Source organism: Chionomys nivalis, chromosome 3, assembly GCF_950005125.1.
Source record: "Chionomys nivalis chromosome 3, mChiNiv1.1, whole genome shotgun sequence".
NCBI lineage: Eukaryota > Metazoa > Chordata > Mammalia > Rodentia > Cricetidae > Chionomys > Chionomys nivalis.
In genome coordinates, this window is record NC_080088.1 from 80,055,271 (window position 1) to 80,073,049 (window position 17,779).

At 50.8% G+C, this 17,779-nt stretch overlaps 1 protein-coding gene across 3 annotated transcripts; it reads right to left on the reverse strand.

Annotated features, from left to right (window-relative positions):
- Positions 1 to 4,223: 4,223 nt before the first annotated feature.
- Stxbp2 (syntaxin binding protein 2) lies at positions 4,224 to 16,756 on the reverse strand. Of its 3 annotated transcripts, none has more exons than XM_057765422.1 (19): positions 16,713 to 16,756; positions 15,238 to 15,287; positions 14,924 to 15,005; positions 14,011 to 14,087; positions 13,356 to 13,434; positions 13,159 to 13,262; positions 12,643 to 12,791; positions 11,733 to 11,817; positions 11,524 to 11,654; positions 11,331 to 11,438; positions 11,025 to 11,082; positions 10,834 to 10,899; positions 10,672 to 10,752; positions 10,025 to 10,163; positions 8,027 to 8,136; positions 6,634 to 6,729; positions 6,069 to 6,154; positions 5,838 to 5,995; positions 4,224 to 5,293 (listed from the first exon to the last, which is right to left on the reverse strand). In XM_057765422.1, exons 3-19 carry the CDS (start codon positions 14,994 to 14,996, stop codon positions 5,208 to 5,210), a joined length of 1,686 nt encoding a protein of 561 aa, XP_057621405.1. In that variant the 5' UTR covers positions 14,997 to 15,005; positions 15,238 to 15,287; positions 16,713 to 16,756; the 3' UTR covers positions 4,224 to 5,207. The 3 variants fall into 3 exon arrangements, with proteins under 3 accessions (XP_057621405.1, XP_057621404.1, XP_057621403.1); XM_057765421.1 differs by lacking the exon at positions 16,713 to 16,756 and adding an exon at positions 16,337 to 16,425 and having other exon boundaries at positions 5,838 to 5,992; XM_057765420.1 differs by lacking the exon at positions 16,713 to 16,756 and adding an exon at positions 16,337 to 16,425.
- Between the last annotated feature and the right edge of the window lie 1,023 nt (positions 16,757 to 17,779).

Genomic DNA, 17,779 nt, shown 5'->3' on the forward strand with positions numbered 1-17,779 from the left:
GAAGTCTTGAGGGGGGGAAGGAGTGGGGCCAGGACCTACTGGTTACCGTTTCCTGGAACGAAGTTGAGCCATCCTCCTTCCAACTCCCTCCTCCCATCTCTCCAGCCTCTACCATTAAACCCAGTGACTACACATGTACCGCAACGCTCCCTCTCAACTCTTGCAAGAGTCGTGTGCAATTTTACAGATGGCACAACTGATGTCACGTGAGGTGGACGCACATCCAAAAGGCTACTGGGACAGCTGGGGAGTTGGCTCAGTCAGTAAAGTGCTTGTTCTGCAAGTGTAAGAATCTAAACTTAATTTCTCAGCATCCACATTAAAAAAAAAAAAACTGTATACCCATAATCCCAGTGATGGGGAGGCAGAAACAGGAGGATCCCTAGGGTTGGACAGCCAGAGTCTAGCTTGAATCTGCAAACTCCAAGTTCAATTTTTTAAAAATCACCCTGCCTCAAAAAATAAAGGTGGAGAGTTAGAGCTATGGCTCAGGGGAAGAGCCCCTGCCAAGAATCCCTCAGTGAGTGGCTGGGACATGACTCGGTGGTAGAGCTCCTGCCTAGAATACCCCAGTGAGGAGTTAGGTTGTGGTTTAGAGAAAGAGCCCCTGCCTAGAATTCCCCATTGAGGGGCTGGTGTGTGGCTCAGGCGAAAAGCAGCTACCTAGACTACCCCGTGAGGGGCTAGGGCATGGCTCAGGGGAAGAGCCCCTGCCTAGAATTCTCCAGGGAGGGGCTCGGGTGTGGCTCAGGGGAAGAAGGGCTGGAGCTTGACTCAAGGGTACAAGACCTCGGGTTCTGTCCCACGCTCCACGCACAAACACAAGATAGAACTGCGTACAGCCAATTACCATGTGCTGCTAACCTTAGACCCAGAGGACATCACTCTTGCCTGAGAAAGGACACCCTTTCCCCTACCAGCCATTCCCTCACCCCAGATACATTTTCACAATGTTCTTGGCAGCAAGGAGTCGTCGGTCAACTTGTGTTGCCAGACTTGAGCAACTTCAACAACACAAAAATGTTCTGGACGGAGAATTTGATGGCTACTTTTGATGGCTAAGGTTTCTTTCTTTTTTCTTTTTTAAATTTGTGCAGCAGTGAGGATTGAATCTAGGGCCTTAACCATGCTGAGCCAGTGCCATACTGCTGAGGCTCCACCCTCACTATTGGGTTCCAAGCAGGGGCTGTACCTCTGAGCTATGTCCCCAGTTCCTTTCTGGGAAACTTCAGGCAAGCACTCTACTGCTAAGTCATGCCTAGAGCCCCACCTAACACCTTACCTGGAGAGTTACTGAGGACTAGGGACATGCCCTGAGAGGACAGCATAGGCCCCTTGATGTGAAGCAACAGGAAGGATCCAGCAAGCACAGCATTTTTCTGGCTACTGATTACTGAATCAAATTAAAACAGATGCTGTTTGTTTACGGAAGACAGGAAGGCAAGGGTGGGAGCCCATAGATGCTGGGGGACCCATTATGGAAGGTGCCAAGGAAGCCAGCAATCAAATCCAGAGTGTGGGACACTCCACAGGCTGGGAAAACATGTGGCAAGTAATGTTAATACAGTGACACTTGAGCTAAGGGGAGGTAGCAGGAGAGCTGCAGGCGCAAAGGCCCCTGGGACAGGAACAAAGTGTCACTGGTTAGAGGAAAGTCAGCGAGTTCCCCCGAGGGGTTTACCCACGTAACACAGGAAGCAAGAGCGGACATTTTATTCTCATAGAGATTCTTTGTATTGTGGAAGGTGTGCCAAGATATCAGATGATGACATTTACTATGGGGGACAATGAATACTTGCAAATCAAGATTTGTGTCTGGTACAGACACTATACTGGCTAGTTTTATATCAAACTGATACAAGCTAGAATCATCAGAGGAGGGAGGCTCAACAGAAAAAATACTTCTTTTGGGCTGTAGGCAAGCCTGTAGGATGCTTTCTTAATCAGAGATTAATATGGAAGGGCCCATTCCATTCATTGTGGGTGGTGCCACCCCTGGGCTGGTGGTACTGGGTTCTATAAGAAAGCAGGCTGAGCAAGCCAGTAAGCAGCACCCCTCCATGGCCTCTACATCAGCTGCTGCCTCCAGGTTCCTGCCCTGTGTGAGTCCCTGCCCTCAATGCTTTTGATGATGAACTGTTATATGGAACTGTGAGAGAAATAAACCCTTTCCTCCCCAAATTGCTTTTGGTCACATTTCATCACAACAGTAGTAACCCTAAGACACACACATCGCTTCGAGTATCATTAGAAGTTAAGGGGGCCGCCTGGTCGTGGTGGTGGCACATGACTTTAATCTGAGCACTCGGGAGGCAGAGGAAGGTAGGTCTCTGTGAATATGAAGCCAGACTGGTGTACAGAGCAAGTTCCAGGATAGGCTCCAAAGCTACACAGAGAAACCCTGTCTTGGGGCAAAAAGAAAAAAAAAAAGAAAGAAAGAAAAGCAGGCAGGGACAGTGGATCTACCCCTGCCTTTTAATCCCAGCACTGCCCCCACGCCCACCCTGGACCACATTGTCTCACAGTCAAGACAACACAGTACGATGAGATTTTTTTTAAAAAAAAAGTGAGAGTAGTTTGAGCAACAGAGGGTTTTGCTTCTGTTGAGCACCACGAAATAATCCTTAGTCCACTTAAAGTCGCTTAAACCCTGATTACAATCTGGAATGAGCAGAGAAACTGGAGAGTTGAGCTGCAGCGTCCTCTGGCGCTCGTCTTGCTTAACTACACAGATAGATTCTGGGAAAGAAACCGCAGTTTTCCACCAGGGATCCTAGAGCTTACATTTTTACCTTTAGAAATACCTCCCATGCCAGAAAACCCCAGCACTTCCGAGCCTGAGGCAAGGGGATAGCGAGTTCCCGGGCAGCCTGAGCTACAGAACAGGAAAAACACCCTTCATCTCCCTCCACTTAACATCGACCCCTTCTGCACTGAATCTAGGACAGCTGGTCTCACGGGGTGGGGGTGGGGTAGGTCTGCGACGACCCACTTCCTCCCACACAATTATTATTCATCCCACAAATTTCATGATCTTTCTGTCCCGAGTTGGGGCGCTCAGAACAATCCGGTTAGAATGCCAGGGGCTCGTGTTCTCAACCGTTCTGGGAATTGTTTTTAGATTCCCTCGACTTAGATGAACTCGCAATCAAAAGGAGCCTTCTTGCTGTCTGCAACTCTTCGTAAGCATAGTTCACAAGCCCAGAAGGGGACTCAAGAGAAGTAAACATCGCACCGCCAAGGGGCGCTACGTTTGGCTCCAGCCCAGTCCACAACCATGGTGTCCATTTATCAGTAACCAAAAGTCTTTGACGAACCTGAAAGGGCCCACGTAGTTCTCACCTTATGCTAAGGTCAGGGATGGAACCCGGGACTTCCCGGTAATGCCAGGCAAGCTCTAGAGTCCCAGCATCAATTGTCAATACTCTACTTCATTCCACGTTTTCAGCTTTGCAGCCTTGAGCTCCCCATGCCCTTCTCCTCACATCATCCCCTCCAGATGAAACACGCTTGGGGTTCCTTCCATCCTGTCCACACCTGTCTGGTTGTGTCTCCAGAGGGATGGACCCTTCTCTGAATTATTCACAGTGAAACACATCTCCTGTCACCCAAATGTTGTAGTCTAAATTGTATCTGTTCCCCAGAGTTAGATGCTCATGTCCCAACCCTTAGTATCTCAAGATGACTGATTATTTTTCTATATTTAGAAACAAGGTCTTTTAAAAGATAATTACAAAAAAACAAAATGAGGCCACAGGGTGGGCTCTAATCCAATATGCGATTTCGTAAGAGGAAACTGGGACACCTGTAAGGAGGTACGCGAGGACACAGGGAAACGGCCGACCTCAGAGCTGGAGATGCGGCTCGGCTGGAAGAGAGCTTGCCTAGCGCGCTTGAAGAACTGTGTTCATCCCCAGCACTGCATAAACTGCATGGCGGTGCTTGGCTGTAACCCCAGGAGTAAGGCAGGAGAACCAGAATTCAAAGACATCCTTGGCTATTTAACAAGGCCAGCCTGAGGCTACAGGATACCCTTCCTTGAAACAAAACAAAAGATGGTCATCTAGAAACCAACCAAGCCAACACCCTGGGTAAAGACCAAGCTTCCAGAGCCATGGGACAATAAATTCCTGTTAAGTCATGCAGAGTGACGTGCTTTTATTTATTTGTATTGTGCATGTGTGTGTGCACGCGCGCACACTCGTGTGCGCACATGTATCTGGTTCACACTGAAGCCATGAGAGAGCACTGTATCCCTGGAGCTGGAGCTACAGACAGTTGTCAGCCACCCAGGGTAGGTGTTGGGAACCAAATTCTAGTCCTCTGTAAGCAGCAAGCACTCTTAACCTCTGAGCCATCCAGACCCTGGGGATACTTTTTAAGTTGACCCTAAGGAACAAATATATCTCTACTAAACGCTCTGAGACCTGCAATTCAAGTCTACAGGCATACCTTGGGGTTGGGCCGGTGAGGATATGTTTGCTGTGTGTTTTAAATGCTTGCTCCAATTCCTGGAATTGTGGCTGCAAGTTACACTTGCAATAGCTTCTGGAAGGTTGCAGGGAAGTCAGGATTCAGGCTGACTCTGCCTGCTTCTATTTCTGGGGCTGGAGAGAGGCCTGTGGTCAAGAGCACTGCTACTCTTGTAGAAGAACCAGGTTTGATTCTTAAGAGCCCACATGGCAACTACAACCATCTATAACTCTGGTCCCCAGGATCCAACACCCTACTCTGACCTCTGCAGGCATTGCATGCATATGCACAGACATACATGCAAGCAAAAACATTCATACACATAAAATAAAAAGGAACGTTAGAAACTGTTCTATAAGTCTAGAGAACTCTAGTTACAATGGGGTCCCAGCCCTGTCACTCCCTGATCTGCAGCTTTCTGCTCTCTCCTCTGCAATCTGTCTGCTAAAATTGGACCCTGGGTATTGGATGGTTCCCAGCAAGATAGCCAGGGCCTTATAAACTTGCAGCAGGTACAGAACCTACAGCCCAAGTTCTCAAACTTCATGACAGCTGACAATGTGGCTGGGAGCCAGGGAAATGTTCGGAGCAGGACAGTAAAGAATGGGAGGCTTGCAGTGCAGGACTGGCTCAGTACAGCCCCCTCTTGGAAGCAAATGAGGTGAGCCCTGAGGGAAAGACCAAGGGAGGAGTTTATTTCTCTGGAACTGGAGAGCACAGAGGCAGGGGCTGAGTCAAGGCAGGGCCATGTCCTCCAGCTTCTGATCCAGGGTCTTGAGGTCATCAAGGAAGCGGGTTGGAGTAAGGATGTGAGAAGAACCTGGGCAGGAAGGCAAGGTTGGGGAGGTACAAGTCCCGCCTGGGAGTCTGTTACCCCTGGCTAGTGTCCTGGCTGGTGAGAGCAATTTCCTGCCCCTCCACAAACCAATGCCCTGTCTTCTCAACGATTCAGGAGTCCTGAAGGTTAGGAACATGGGTGTCCCAGTCCCAGGTGCTTACTCCCCTGGGGACCCAAGCCCCAGCCCCTTAGAGACTCCAGACTCCAGTCCCAAGCCCAAAAACTTCAGAGTCTAATCCTAGGCCTTAAGGGACTCTTGAGTTCAGCCCCAGAGCCCAAGGGGCCTCAGAGTCCAGTCCTAATTCCGAAAGACTCCAGAATCCAGCCCCGGGCTTTTAGGGACCCAGAATCGATCCCCAGGGTCCAAGAAAGCTCAAATCCATCCCAAAGTCTTAAGAGTTCCCATGTCTTAGGCCTTTTGGGATACCAAATCTAACTGAAGACTCCAAGGGACCCCCAAGTACAGCCCTGAACTCTAAGAGTCCCCAGATTTAAGCTCCCAAGGACCCCAGTTCTGGCTACTCACCTATAAGAACTTCCCACTTGCCTTCAGTAGCCCTGGTCACTTCATAGGCAGCCCTCATTTCAGACATGGCCACACCACCCACAATGTACACGATGAGCCTGGGCCCAGCCCGAGCCTCGATGCCAGCCTTTTTATGCCAGTGGCCAAAGCGGGCACTGCTGGGGTGATGGGCAGAGGTCAGTCCAGGCTGGTATTCCCAGTCCCCACCCCAGGCCTCTTCAGGACCCTCACCTGACAGCTGCCTGGGAGCTAGGCACAGGGGTAGGGTCAGACACGAAGGGCCACAGCTTTCGGTCCAGCCGGTCCTCCACCACATCCTGGGAGGTCAGACAGGAAGGGTTAAAGAATCCCAGCCAGTGGAACCCAGGAACGGAAATGGCCATGGGCCACAGCACCACCGTCTATACTTCCTTGTCTCTTGGGGACCCAAGAGTCCAGGAAGCCAAGGTTCAAGGATGCTAGGTCCCCATGCAGGAGGTACCAGGACCTTCCAAAGACTGGGAACAGAGGCCCCAATATACTACTATTTGATGTTGAAGCTTAGGGGTACCAGGGTGGCCAGAGGCCAGCATAAGAAAGGCTTTTCTAGCAAGGCGTTCCATTGAGGTCCCAATTGCTGGGGTGCAGTTTTACATGCCACCCTCCGCACAAAACAGATAGGGTGCCAGGGGTATGCTAACAGTGAAGGATTTTCCACTAAGCCCCAAGGCTTAGCACTGAGAGCCTGCGTGGGCGGAGTGGAAGGCTTAGTGGGTAATGGGATCAGTAGAGAGGAACAGGGCCCCAGCATGTGTACCTCCATCACATCTTTGATGACTGGGGACCAGCGCGACAGTTGGTAGGTGGGCTCCATGCGCTCCCTTCTCTCCAGCCGGCTGGAGGTCCCTGAACCCTACAGATGGGGCCAGGTGGGGACGGAATGGGGTTGGAAAGGGAAGGAGCCCATCACAGATGGGAAGGGGCTACAGGTGCACAGAAAGATGGAGGCATGGAGCAGAAAAAGACAGAGAAGCAGTAGCAAAAAGACAGAAAAACAGAGACAGAGAGACAGAGACACAAAAAAAGCAGAGAAAAGAGAGAATTCGAGAGATACAGACAGGCAGAGGCAGAAACAGAGGTAGACAGAGACAAGACACACAGAGAAAGATGGGAAGATAGAGATGGGAGATGGATACAGAAAGACACAAATGCAAAAGACATAAGAAGGACAAAGTAAGAGACAGATAAAGAAAGAGGCATGCAGACATGGAGATACAGAGATGGACAGAGAGGGAGAGAGACAGAGTAGGAATGCAAAGGGAGACAAAAGAAACAGAAATGGGAAGGGAGAAACAGAACAAAGAAAAATAAGGAAGATGGAAGTCAGGTGAAGGATACAGAAACAGCAAGAGGCAAGGGACGAGCCAGGCATGGCAGGTCACATCTATAATCCCAGGAACTTAGGAGGCTAATGCAAGGGGATGGCCATGAATCTGAGGCCAGTCTGAGTTATGGAGTGAGTTTAAGAGCGGCCTTAGCAGCCAAGTGGCAGTAACTCATGTCTTTAATCCCAGCACTAGGGAGGCAGAGGCAGGTGGATGTCTATGAGTTCAAGGCTAGCCTGGTCTACAACATGAGTTCTAGGACAACCTGTGTACACGGAGAAACCCTGTCTTGGGAGGTGGGAAATCAGCCTTAGTTTAGTTGCAGAGTGAATTCAAGGCCAACCTGAGCTACATAGTTAAAGCTGCCTCAAAATAAAAAGACTGTGTGAGAGACAGACAGACAAGAGACAGGGGGAAGGACAAGGGACAATGTCACAGGCCTGTGGTACAGCAGAATCAAGCAAAGCTGGACATGTAGGTCAGGGAAAGACAGACCTCAGAGTAGAACATAGGAAACCATCATGTGTGTTGAGTGGGGGAAGAGGCTTACTGTGGCACCCAAAAGTCCCAGTTTGACCCTGTCTCCCATTAATGTTGACTCACTCTCCCACTTGCCCTGGAAGGCTCAGGTCACACACCCCTACTGTACCAGCACCTAGGGGGCTCATTTCAGCTCTGCTGCCCATCATGTTAGGGAACTGGGGAAGGCCTTGGTACTCTTGGTCCCCAAAAAGCCATGCCATGCTATACACCCAGGCCGGACATGCATTATCCCTATCCTGCAAGGGCCAAGCTCCATGGCTCCTCAGCTAGCTTCCCACATACCGCAGAGTTGGTGACGGTGCACCCCAGCTGCTCCAGATTCCGGATGATGTTGCTGTGGTCCTGCACGTTGGCATGCTGAATCAGCTTGGCCAGGTTTTCCTCAGTCACACCTGGGGAGAGCAACAGGGTAATAAATAGTAAGTGACTGGCAGCATCCTGTGTGAAGAGATTTGTAAAGAGATCTCACAGCTAGGACATCTCCAAAATCCAGAAGCTTCTAGTGTTCACAGAATCGAGGAATTGTAGATAGCTATCCCTGGAAAGGTAGAATGGGAGAATCTTCCAGAATTAGTTGAAGAAAGCTGGAGAGATGGTTGAGTGGATTAGAGTGTTCACAGCACAAGCATGAGATCCTGAGTTCAAATCCACAATGCCCACATAAAAAGCTGGGCGTGGCCACAGAAGCAGGAAGATCACTGGATATTTCTAGACTCCAGTCTAGGTCAGGTTCAGGGAGAGACCCTGTTGCCAAGACTTGAGACTTGAGGCCTGACCTGACGAGGGGCGGTAAGGGAATGAAGAAACAAAAACACTAAAGAAATCAGGCACATGTACAGGTCAGATGGATTGTGCACACCCATATGGAGCGGCACAGCTGCAAGTTTTTGCCCACATTGGTCAATCATTTGAAAATGTTGTACTTGGATCAGAGGAAGGCTTTGCCATTCCAAACCTGACCCAAGGAAGGTTTTGCCAGCCCATGGATCTGAAGCATTGGGTCCTTGACATGGCTGTGCCCATGTCAACAATACACATCCACTCATAGCTTCCTCACACCCTGTCTCAAGGGAATAAGGCAGAGAATGATACTGGTATTCAGCAGGACTTCCAGTGTCATACTCTGGTCTTCCCACATGCGTGCAAAAAGACCTGAATTCAACACCCAGTAGTCATATGCACCTGTAACCCAGTGCTTCAGGGATGGGGACCAGGTGGTCACAGACCTACTTGACTCCAGTCCAACACAATATTCAGGGAGAGACCCTGTCACAAAGGAGTATGAGAGGGGCTGATAGAGCAAGGTCCGAAGTCCTGCTCTGGTCTTCCCCATGAGCACACAACACATACAATGGACACGCACGCCCGTACACAGAATGAGTACAGGGACACCAGCTCCATGGAAGCCACAGATGGGGAGTCTTTTCTTGGTACCTTTTCTTCTTTTTTATATTTGTACACGTATGTGTGTGCTTGTGGGTGTTTATCAGTGCGTGTGCATGTGGATATATGTAAACGTGGAAGCTGAACACTGAAGACCATCACTCTTCACCTTGTTTTTTGACTCTCTCATTAGCTTGGAGTCTGCTAATTTAACTAGACTAGCTAACCAGCAAGCTCCAGGGGTCCACCTATCTCTGCCTCCCCAGGCCCTGGATTACAAGTGGGCATCGCATGGACTAGAGAAATGGCTCAGCAGTTAAAAACACTGGCTGTCCTTTCAAAAGGGTTCAGTTCCCAGTAGCCACGTAGTGCCTCACAACCTGGATCACAACTCCAGTTCCAGGGGATCTGATGCCATCTTCTGGTCTCCACATGTACTAGGTACACACACGGTACACAAACATACATGTAGGCAAAGCACTCACTCATATAAAATAAATAAACAAATCTTTTAAAAAATGATTAATTGGAACAGGTTGGCCTAGGGACATGACTGTGGGGGATTTTCCTAATGTCACAGTTGAAGTGGGAAGACCTGCCCACTATTACTGGCACTATTCCCTGTGGAGGGGATCCTGAACTATGCAGGAGTAGATAAATAGGGCCGAGCACAAGCATGATGCATCCATTCCTCTCAGTTCAACTGTGGATATGAACAACTGCTTTGAGCTCCCACCGCCCCGACCTCCCCTCAATGGTGATGTCTCTCTTAAGCTGGTCAGGGTATGTTACCACAGCAACAGGACAGGAAACTAAGACAGCATGCCAAGGGATGAGGGCCTTGAGGCTGCAATGTTTCAAGGATTTGAGCCTGTCCTTGGACACCCCCTCACCCACCGTTCCGAAGAAGAATGTAGAGCAACAGCACCCGGATCTTGTCGTAGGGCGGCACCGAGGCGTCCAGCAAGACCGGGACAATCAGCTTCATGGCGTCCTTGATCTTCTCACCCTCAGCATCAGAGCCCATGGCCAGGTCCTGCATGGTATGAGAGTCAACTGTCTAGCCAGCTGCTAGGGGAGGTGGTGGGAGGGCAGCAGAGCAGGGGCAAATCAGGGACTTTGGTAAGATGTTCCCACCCTGTCTCCTCCTAGAAACGGGTCTCCTAAAGCTCATCTAACTGAGCATAGGCCATGCCCTCCCCGTCATCTCCAACTCTCACCCAGGTCTTGTCTCTAAGCACAACTCTACCCACCTGTCCAAGACCTTCGCCGGGGCCCACACCTCACCAAGATGCCTCCTTCCCAACCCCCGCCCCTCCGCAAGCTGACTGTAAACCCTCTATCTGAAGCCCTGCCCTTCCCTAAGTTCTCCCTCCCAGAGGGCCCCAGGCCTTGTGTGAGCGCGCCCTTGCTACCCCAAGATTTGCCCCATGGAGGGCCCTGGCCACCCCTTTCGGCTTCACTCCTCCCCAAGCTCCACCTTGTGGGGAGCCCCACTCCTCCCTTGGTTCTGCCTCCTGGAGGGCACCCCTCTGAGGCCCCACCTGTTCCACACTGCACAGCTTCTCCACGGAGCCTTTGAAACGCTTCATGCAGTCGTCTGCTAAGTGCAGGTGTGTAGAATACTGCACGGTAGAGACTGGGTTAAGAGACACAATCGAGTCAGACATCCGGACTGAGCCTGGGGCTCGACCGTCCAAGCTTACCTTGTTCAGTTCCTTCTGATACTGAGGCATCTTTTTCAGGATATGAGACAGGTCTTTGATATTGGCCTGAAGTAGGGGTAGGAGAAGGTAGAGAGGGTAGGGGTGATGCCAAACCCCTGCCCTACACCAGGGGAGGTTCCACTCTGGGCTGAGGACACAGGCTGAGGCTCTGTCCCACCATGGACCGCTACCTTGTCTGTGGTCAGCCGCTTGCTCTCGCAGAATGTCTTCAGGAGCTCCGTGACCTTCCTAGCCATGAGCAAGGGCAGGGGAAGAGAAAGGGTGCTGAGACAGTGGAGGAGGGCCTCTTTCTGCCAACTGATGGAGGACACCTAGATGCCTGTACCAGTTCCAGCCGTGGGTGTGCACTAGGGTGAAGTGCAGTTAGAAGCAGGGCAAGGATCCCCCTGAAGAATGTAACTCATAGGGGGACAATCATGACAAAGGAGGGCTGGATGCCTGGAGCCCTCCCTCTAGCACCCGTGCTATACTCTCACTTGGAAACATCTGCTATGTGCATGTGTCGAAGCTCCACCCACAGGTCATCATCTTCGTCCAGGAGCACCGCCTTCTCCCGGGACTCACTCAGTCCTGTGGTCTCATACCTGGAGGGACCAGGACATGCTGGAGGATGGGAGGGCCTAAGCTGACAAAGGAAGAGGTGGAAGGCATCTTCCTGGATTTGTCTACCTGTATGTGTCCTGTTCAATGTCCAGAAGATCATAGGCCATGGCTTGGAATGTGAGTTCATGTAAGAGCGGAGACACGGGGTCTGCTGCCCGGTCCATTATGAGTAGCTGTGAGCGTGTTTTCTCTGGACCCTGGACAAGGAGAGGGGATGAAGACACTGGCTGTGACCCTACAAAGCCTCCCTGGCACACCCTCAGCATCCCCCTTACCTCGCCCAGACTAGGAGTGTCTGCCTTGAAGGCATTCAGCTTGGCCAGGACAGCATGGGCCAGCTGGGCTGTGTCTTCTGGACCCCTGGAGGTCAGACATAGGGGCATCAAGATATGGGGGCTGGGACGACTGGGCACAGATAGGGGACATCAAGGGTAGGGATGAGGACAGAAGGTAGGGGACTGGGTGAGGATCAAGTTAAAGACTGGACACAGGAGTCAGGGAAATGGCTAAGTTGGTAAAATGACTGTCATGCTAGCATGAGGGTCGATTTCAATCCCCCAGGACCCACGTTTTAAAATTGTGCTTGAATTTGCAGCTCTGGAGAGGTGGAGACAGGGGGTCCTTGGGCCTGGCCTGCTAGTCCAGGCAAATGCAGAAGCCCTGGGCCCAGGGAGGAACCTTGTCTCAAAAACATGGCTAAGTGGTTAAAGGCTCAAACTGCTCTTCCAGAGGTCCTGAGCTCTGCTCCCAGCACCCACACCCAGAGGCTTACAGCCACCTGTAACTCTAGCCCAGGAGGTCAGGCACCTTCTTCTGGACTACGTAACAACCCTCACATACACATACATAAACATATACATAATTTTGTTTGTTGTTTGTTGTGAGACAGGGTTTCTCTGTATAACAGCCCTAGCTGTCCTAGAACTAGCTCTGTAGACCAGGCTAGCCTTGAACTGCCTCTGCCTCCTGAGTGCTGGCATTAAAGGCATGTGCTACCACCACCCAGTTTTTTTAAAAAAAATCTTTAAAAAAAATAAAGGTGGATGGTAACTGAGGAAGACACCTCCATACATACACACATGTGCACACACATGAAAACATGCATACACACAGAGAAAAATGGACACAGAATGAGAGTGAAGGTAAAAAGGTAGCACTGGGATTGGGGAGGAGATGGGTCCCCACTTGCGGTAGCGAATGGATGGGTATTCCTGAAGGGTGGCACATAGTGTGGCTATCTGCTGGGCCAATGCATCAAGCTGCCGCGCCCGCTCCCCTGCCCGGAATGGGCAGTAAAGGTTGTAGGTGCTGTGTGGGGCATCCAAAGAGAACACCTGGGGAGGACAGAAGTGTCATGGCCACACCACAGGGGAAACCCCAACCCCACTTCCAGCTGCCGTCCCTGCACCTGCCAGGGGCCTTTGCTATCTTATGGAACCTGTTTCATCAGCTTTGAAGCAGGCTAGGGTAGCAGCTATGTTGGAAGGGAACAAAGACAGCTCTTTGCTCGCTCCCACTTCGGGGAATGAGACAATTCTACCCTGTACTCCAGGCTGCCTGTTTGGAATGCCCAAAGGGTTAGCATTCCAGGCAAGGGCCTGCTAATTGTTCACTCCTTGTTGGTGCTGTCTGTTCTGGAGGGAGCTGGGCCATTTGGTCGAGGACAGTCCATCCCTTCCCCACCACAAGCTGGGGCTGTACCTGGGCCTCATAGGGGAGGAAGGCCAGGTGGATCTCTTTCAGTGTCTTCACCACCTTCGCCAGGCGAGAGCGGCCCAGTTCACTGAACAAGGGCTCAGGGCATGCTGGGATTGAGAGAGGGACCATCAGACCAATGTTCCGTCACCATAACCCCCACCTCATCACAGTACCCAACACCCCTGATTCTCCTCACTCACTGTCAGTGAAGAAGACATGGGCTGCTTTGTAGGTGAAGGTCGGTGTCCCCCGGAAGTCTGCAATCAGGGCCTGAACCGACTGAGGAATGCAGATTTGTTAGAATCAGACCCTGCACCCCAGACCTATCTTCCACAGGGAGTCCTCAACTGATGCTCATGCCCCACTATATACAATTGTGGAGAGGGGGGCTCACATACACACATACATTGACACATGCATGCATTCTGACATGTACACTCATGCACACATACACACATATACATTCTGACATGTGAATACACAAACGCCTACAATCTTATATGTGTACACATATAAACACACAAATTCTGGCATGTGCACACACATATATGCACAAATACATACATTCTGATGTGTACACACTGACATATGCATATATACACATGTGCATTCTGACATGTACATATGTATATGTAGCATATGCATGCACTGGCACAGGCAGGTATACACACATGCACATATAAACACATACATTGGCAAATGAATACACATGCATTGTTACATGTGTGTGCATGCATCAAAAATGCACACACATGCATAATGGCATGGGTATGCACACTCAGATACATGCATTGACATGTGCACCTTGCAAGCACACACAAACCCATGCACATGGAGGCTAACTCCTATAGGCACCTTCTCCGTGGGGCTCAGTAAATAAATGGCCTCCAAGCTGGGAATGGGTTCTCGCCGTTTGTTTATGTCTTCCACAACTAAAAGCAACAGAGGAAAAGACAAACACAGGTGGTATGGGGAAAGAGACAGGGGGAATCTCAGGTTTGGGGAACTGGACCCATGGTGGGGTACTTTAAAGGGTTAATCCCTAAACAGAAATAAAGACCTAAGGTTCCCCCACTTAAAGAGCTAAGAGTCAGGGTTCTTTCTGCATATCTGGAGTAACACAGCCATACTCTCGGAGTCTATATACTCTTGAACCCAGAGTTGCTGGGTGGTGGTGGCACACACCTTTAATCTCAGCACTCAGGAGGCAGAGGCAGGCAGATCTCTGTGAGTTCTGGGACAGCCTGGGCTACACAAGGAAACCATGTCTTAAAACAAAATGGAAATAAATAAATAAAATAAGAGAGAGATAGCCCAGAGTCTACCCACACTCCAGCACCATATAAAATGGGCACGGTATCAAATGTCTATAATCCCAGCACTCAGGAGGTGGAGGCAGGAGGATCAGAAGTTAAGTTAGCTAGTGAGTTCAAGACCACCCTGGGCTACATGAGACCCTGACTCAAATAAACAAATAAAACAATGATTGTGCACCCCCTACCAGCACTCTGCCAGTGGAGCTACATTCTCACCCAAGGCATTGAGCTGGTTACAGTCAATGAGGCTGACCTTAAGGGTTGCAATCAGGAAGTTCAACATGGACCTCCGTGCTTGGAGGAGGCACTTGGTCATATGCTCTGGGTTATGTAGGGAGAACTATAAGCTGAACCAATCTGAAGGGATCCCATACTCAAGGGCTACACCCAGAGGTCCCACATTCAAGGGCTCAGGTTCTATCTGGGGAACACGGGGGCAGGCATCCACTCACTGGTGATGCCCTCCGCCAGGATGTCTGACATTTTACAACAGGATGATAAGATCCTCATGCTTGGGTGGTCCATGATGAGCACCTGTCCAGATGGATGGACACAGACATAGAAAGACATAGAAGGGTGAGGCAGGCAAAAGAAAAGAAAAAAAAAAAAAAGCCTGTAGCTGGTTCTATGAGGATCAGAGGCAATGGAGCACCCAACTACCCAGCCCAACCCCTGGGGATCAACATCTTCTTCGAGGAATTCTTGAGGGGACTGTCACATTCTGGGATCCCCCTGGGTATCCAGACCGTTCTGCCTTGGCCCCTACCTTCCACTCGCCATCCTTCTTAACGCTCCGGATGACTCCACTTAGAATCTCTACAGGGAAGGAGGAAGGGGAGAAGAGGGCTTTGGACACTCATCTTCTGGGCTAGACCCCAACCCAGATCCTGAGTGGCAGCTCAGCTCCTAGCATCACCCCCAATTTACAGATAGGCAGATTGAGGTTCTGTGAGGTTGGGTAACTTACGCAAGCACCCTCATGTCTAGAAGGTATAATGCTCAGAACACAGGTCCATCTTAGAGAACTGAGTGAATGGAAGTGAGGGTCTCCCGGTTCCCTTAGACTAGAACGCTTGGTGCCCAGCTCTGCGGGTTCTTATCGACCTCCAAGCCTCTTTTCCCCATCTCCCACTAATGCTTATGTATGTAGGGGAGGTTCCTCTGTAGCACTGAGTTACTACTGGGCCTTTCCACGAAACCTGTTCTGCCCAGAGGCAGTAGTAGGGGAAAGGGGAAAGAAAGGTAGCCTTGCCCAGAGCCTGGCCAGTACACCAGAGTGTCAGTACACTCTTATCAGGACGGAAGAAGCAGCTGAGGCCGGAACTATTGGAGGTGGGGGAGGGGATCCTCAAACCCTCTTTCTCCACACCAAGAACCTGAGCCTGAAAGGCAAGGAAGCCAATCCTCAAATTGCAAGGAGCTCCTAGGCACGATGCAAAAGGGGGAGCGTCCCCTTCTCCACCCCCATGGGGAATGTGCACACCACCTGTGAACTCATACACTACTTGGAGTCGCTGACCAAGGCACTGTAGGACCTCCGGAGTCCAGTCCCTGAACTTTCCGGGTTAAGACACTCGACAGCCTATAGCTGGGGCAGACCCACAGGTCTAGACTCGAGCCCGTCTCTCTCTTTCCTTGATCCTTTGAGTCCTTCGTGTCCCAACTTTGCTCCTCCGGCTGCATTTGAGGGGTGGGCAGCCCAGCTGGGCCCAAGTCCCCCGCCCGTCCCCTCAAGAGTCAGGTGCTCTCCCCATCGTCAGGGTCCTGGGATCCCAGAATCCGTGCACCGCCCCTCTCCCGAGGCCTCCAGCCCCCCGAGGGACAGCCGAGGGAACACCAGAGCCCCGCACTGGGGTGACACTCACTTTCCCCCACCACCGCCTTCAGCCCCAAGGGCGCCATCTTCCCCCAAGGAGTACGGCCGCTTCCGGGTCGGTCCCAAGGTGGGGGCGTGGCCCCGCCCGTCATCCATGTGAGCCCCACCCCGCGGGTTCGGGTCACGCCCCCTGCGCACCTGGTCCCGCCCCGTGGTCATCTGGTCTCTCCCTGCCTCCAGGAAGTTGGGTCCCAGTGGCAGCAGTTTGAGGGCGGGTGCACTGACAGGGGCTCAGATGGACAATCCCCAATTTGTGTGCTCCCTCGAGGAGTCCTTCATGGGACTCTTTAAGTTCTCTCTTGTTCACACACATTGAGATCAGTTTGCTCAGCGCGATGGCAGAGCAGTAAAAATACCCATCTCACCTGGGTACCACTACCATCCTGTCCAGAAGCTCCTCCGTCTGTGATATAGTGTGCCCACTGAAAGGACAACGCGGCCTTCTAGATCTGGAACTGTTAGAACAACTGCTGCTGTAATCCAAAGACTAGTAGCAAAGATCGGACAACAGCTGTTAGACTCCGGAGGCCTGGAGACCCCACCGCGTACTAGGTATTTTTTCTCCAGTTTTCTCACAGCGTTAACATTCTGTGGGAGACCCGTGCTGAAACAGGAACATAGACGTAGGGTCTGTGACCATATATCTGTGCCTGCTCATGAAGAAATGCTTCCCAGTCTTTTTTATTAGCATATATTAATTGCACATGATAGTGAGTTTCACTATGATATTTTCATACATGCATATAATGTATGTTGATCATAGTTACTCTCATTCTTCCTTATGCCCCATTTGGATGATCCCTTTCCCCTTCCTAACTAATTCCTGAAGGAGGACACACACACACCGGCACAGAAGGGGCTCCCCCCCAGGCCCTGGATTAGGCACAAGCCACATCCAAACACCTGCTTTCACAGAGAGATCCTTTATTAAGCAGGGAAGAAAAGTTAGAGTGGCTGCTTTCAGACTCAGGCAGAAAAAAAAACGGCAGCAAATGACCTTGTGGGTGTAACTTTTCAGAGGAGAAAAGAGGGAGGTCTGTTAGGAGCTGCTAGAATGCATTGGCATATTTTTATTGGACATGTTAATTAGGTGAACCAAAGGGGGCTTTTGATTGTTGGGCTTTGGTACTCATCTTCAGCAGAGTCTGGCACAGGAAAGTGTCCAAATAAGGAAACAGACCTTGGTGGCTAGCTTTAGGGACACAATCTAGTGATTTTTACCAAGGCAGGGGGAAAGAGGGAGAAGTGAAAGGCCAGACAGAGCCACATGCTCAAGTGGGCTAGCATCCCTTCAGTCACCTCTACCTGCATGTGTATGTGTGTCCTGATGGGTTTTAACTGGGGTTCCTTACAGCAGCATCAGCAACTTACCAGTGGCTACATCGCTGAAAAAAATGTCTCCCTCCCCTTCAGTTCCAATAGGTCAGAAAAG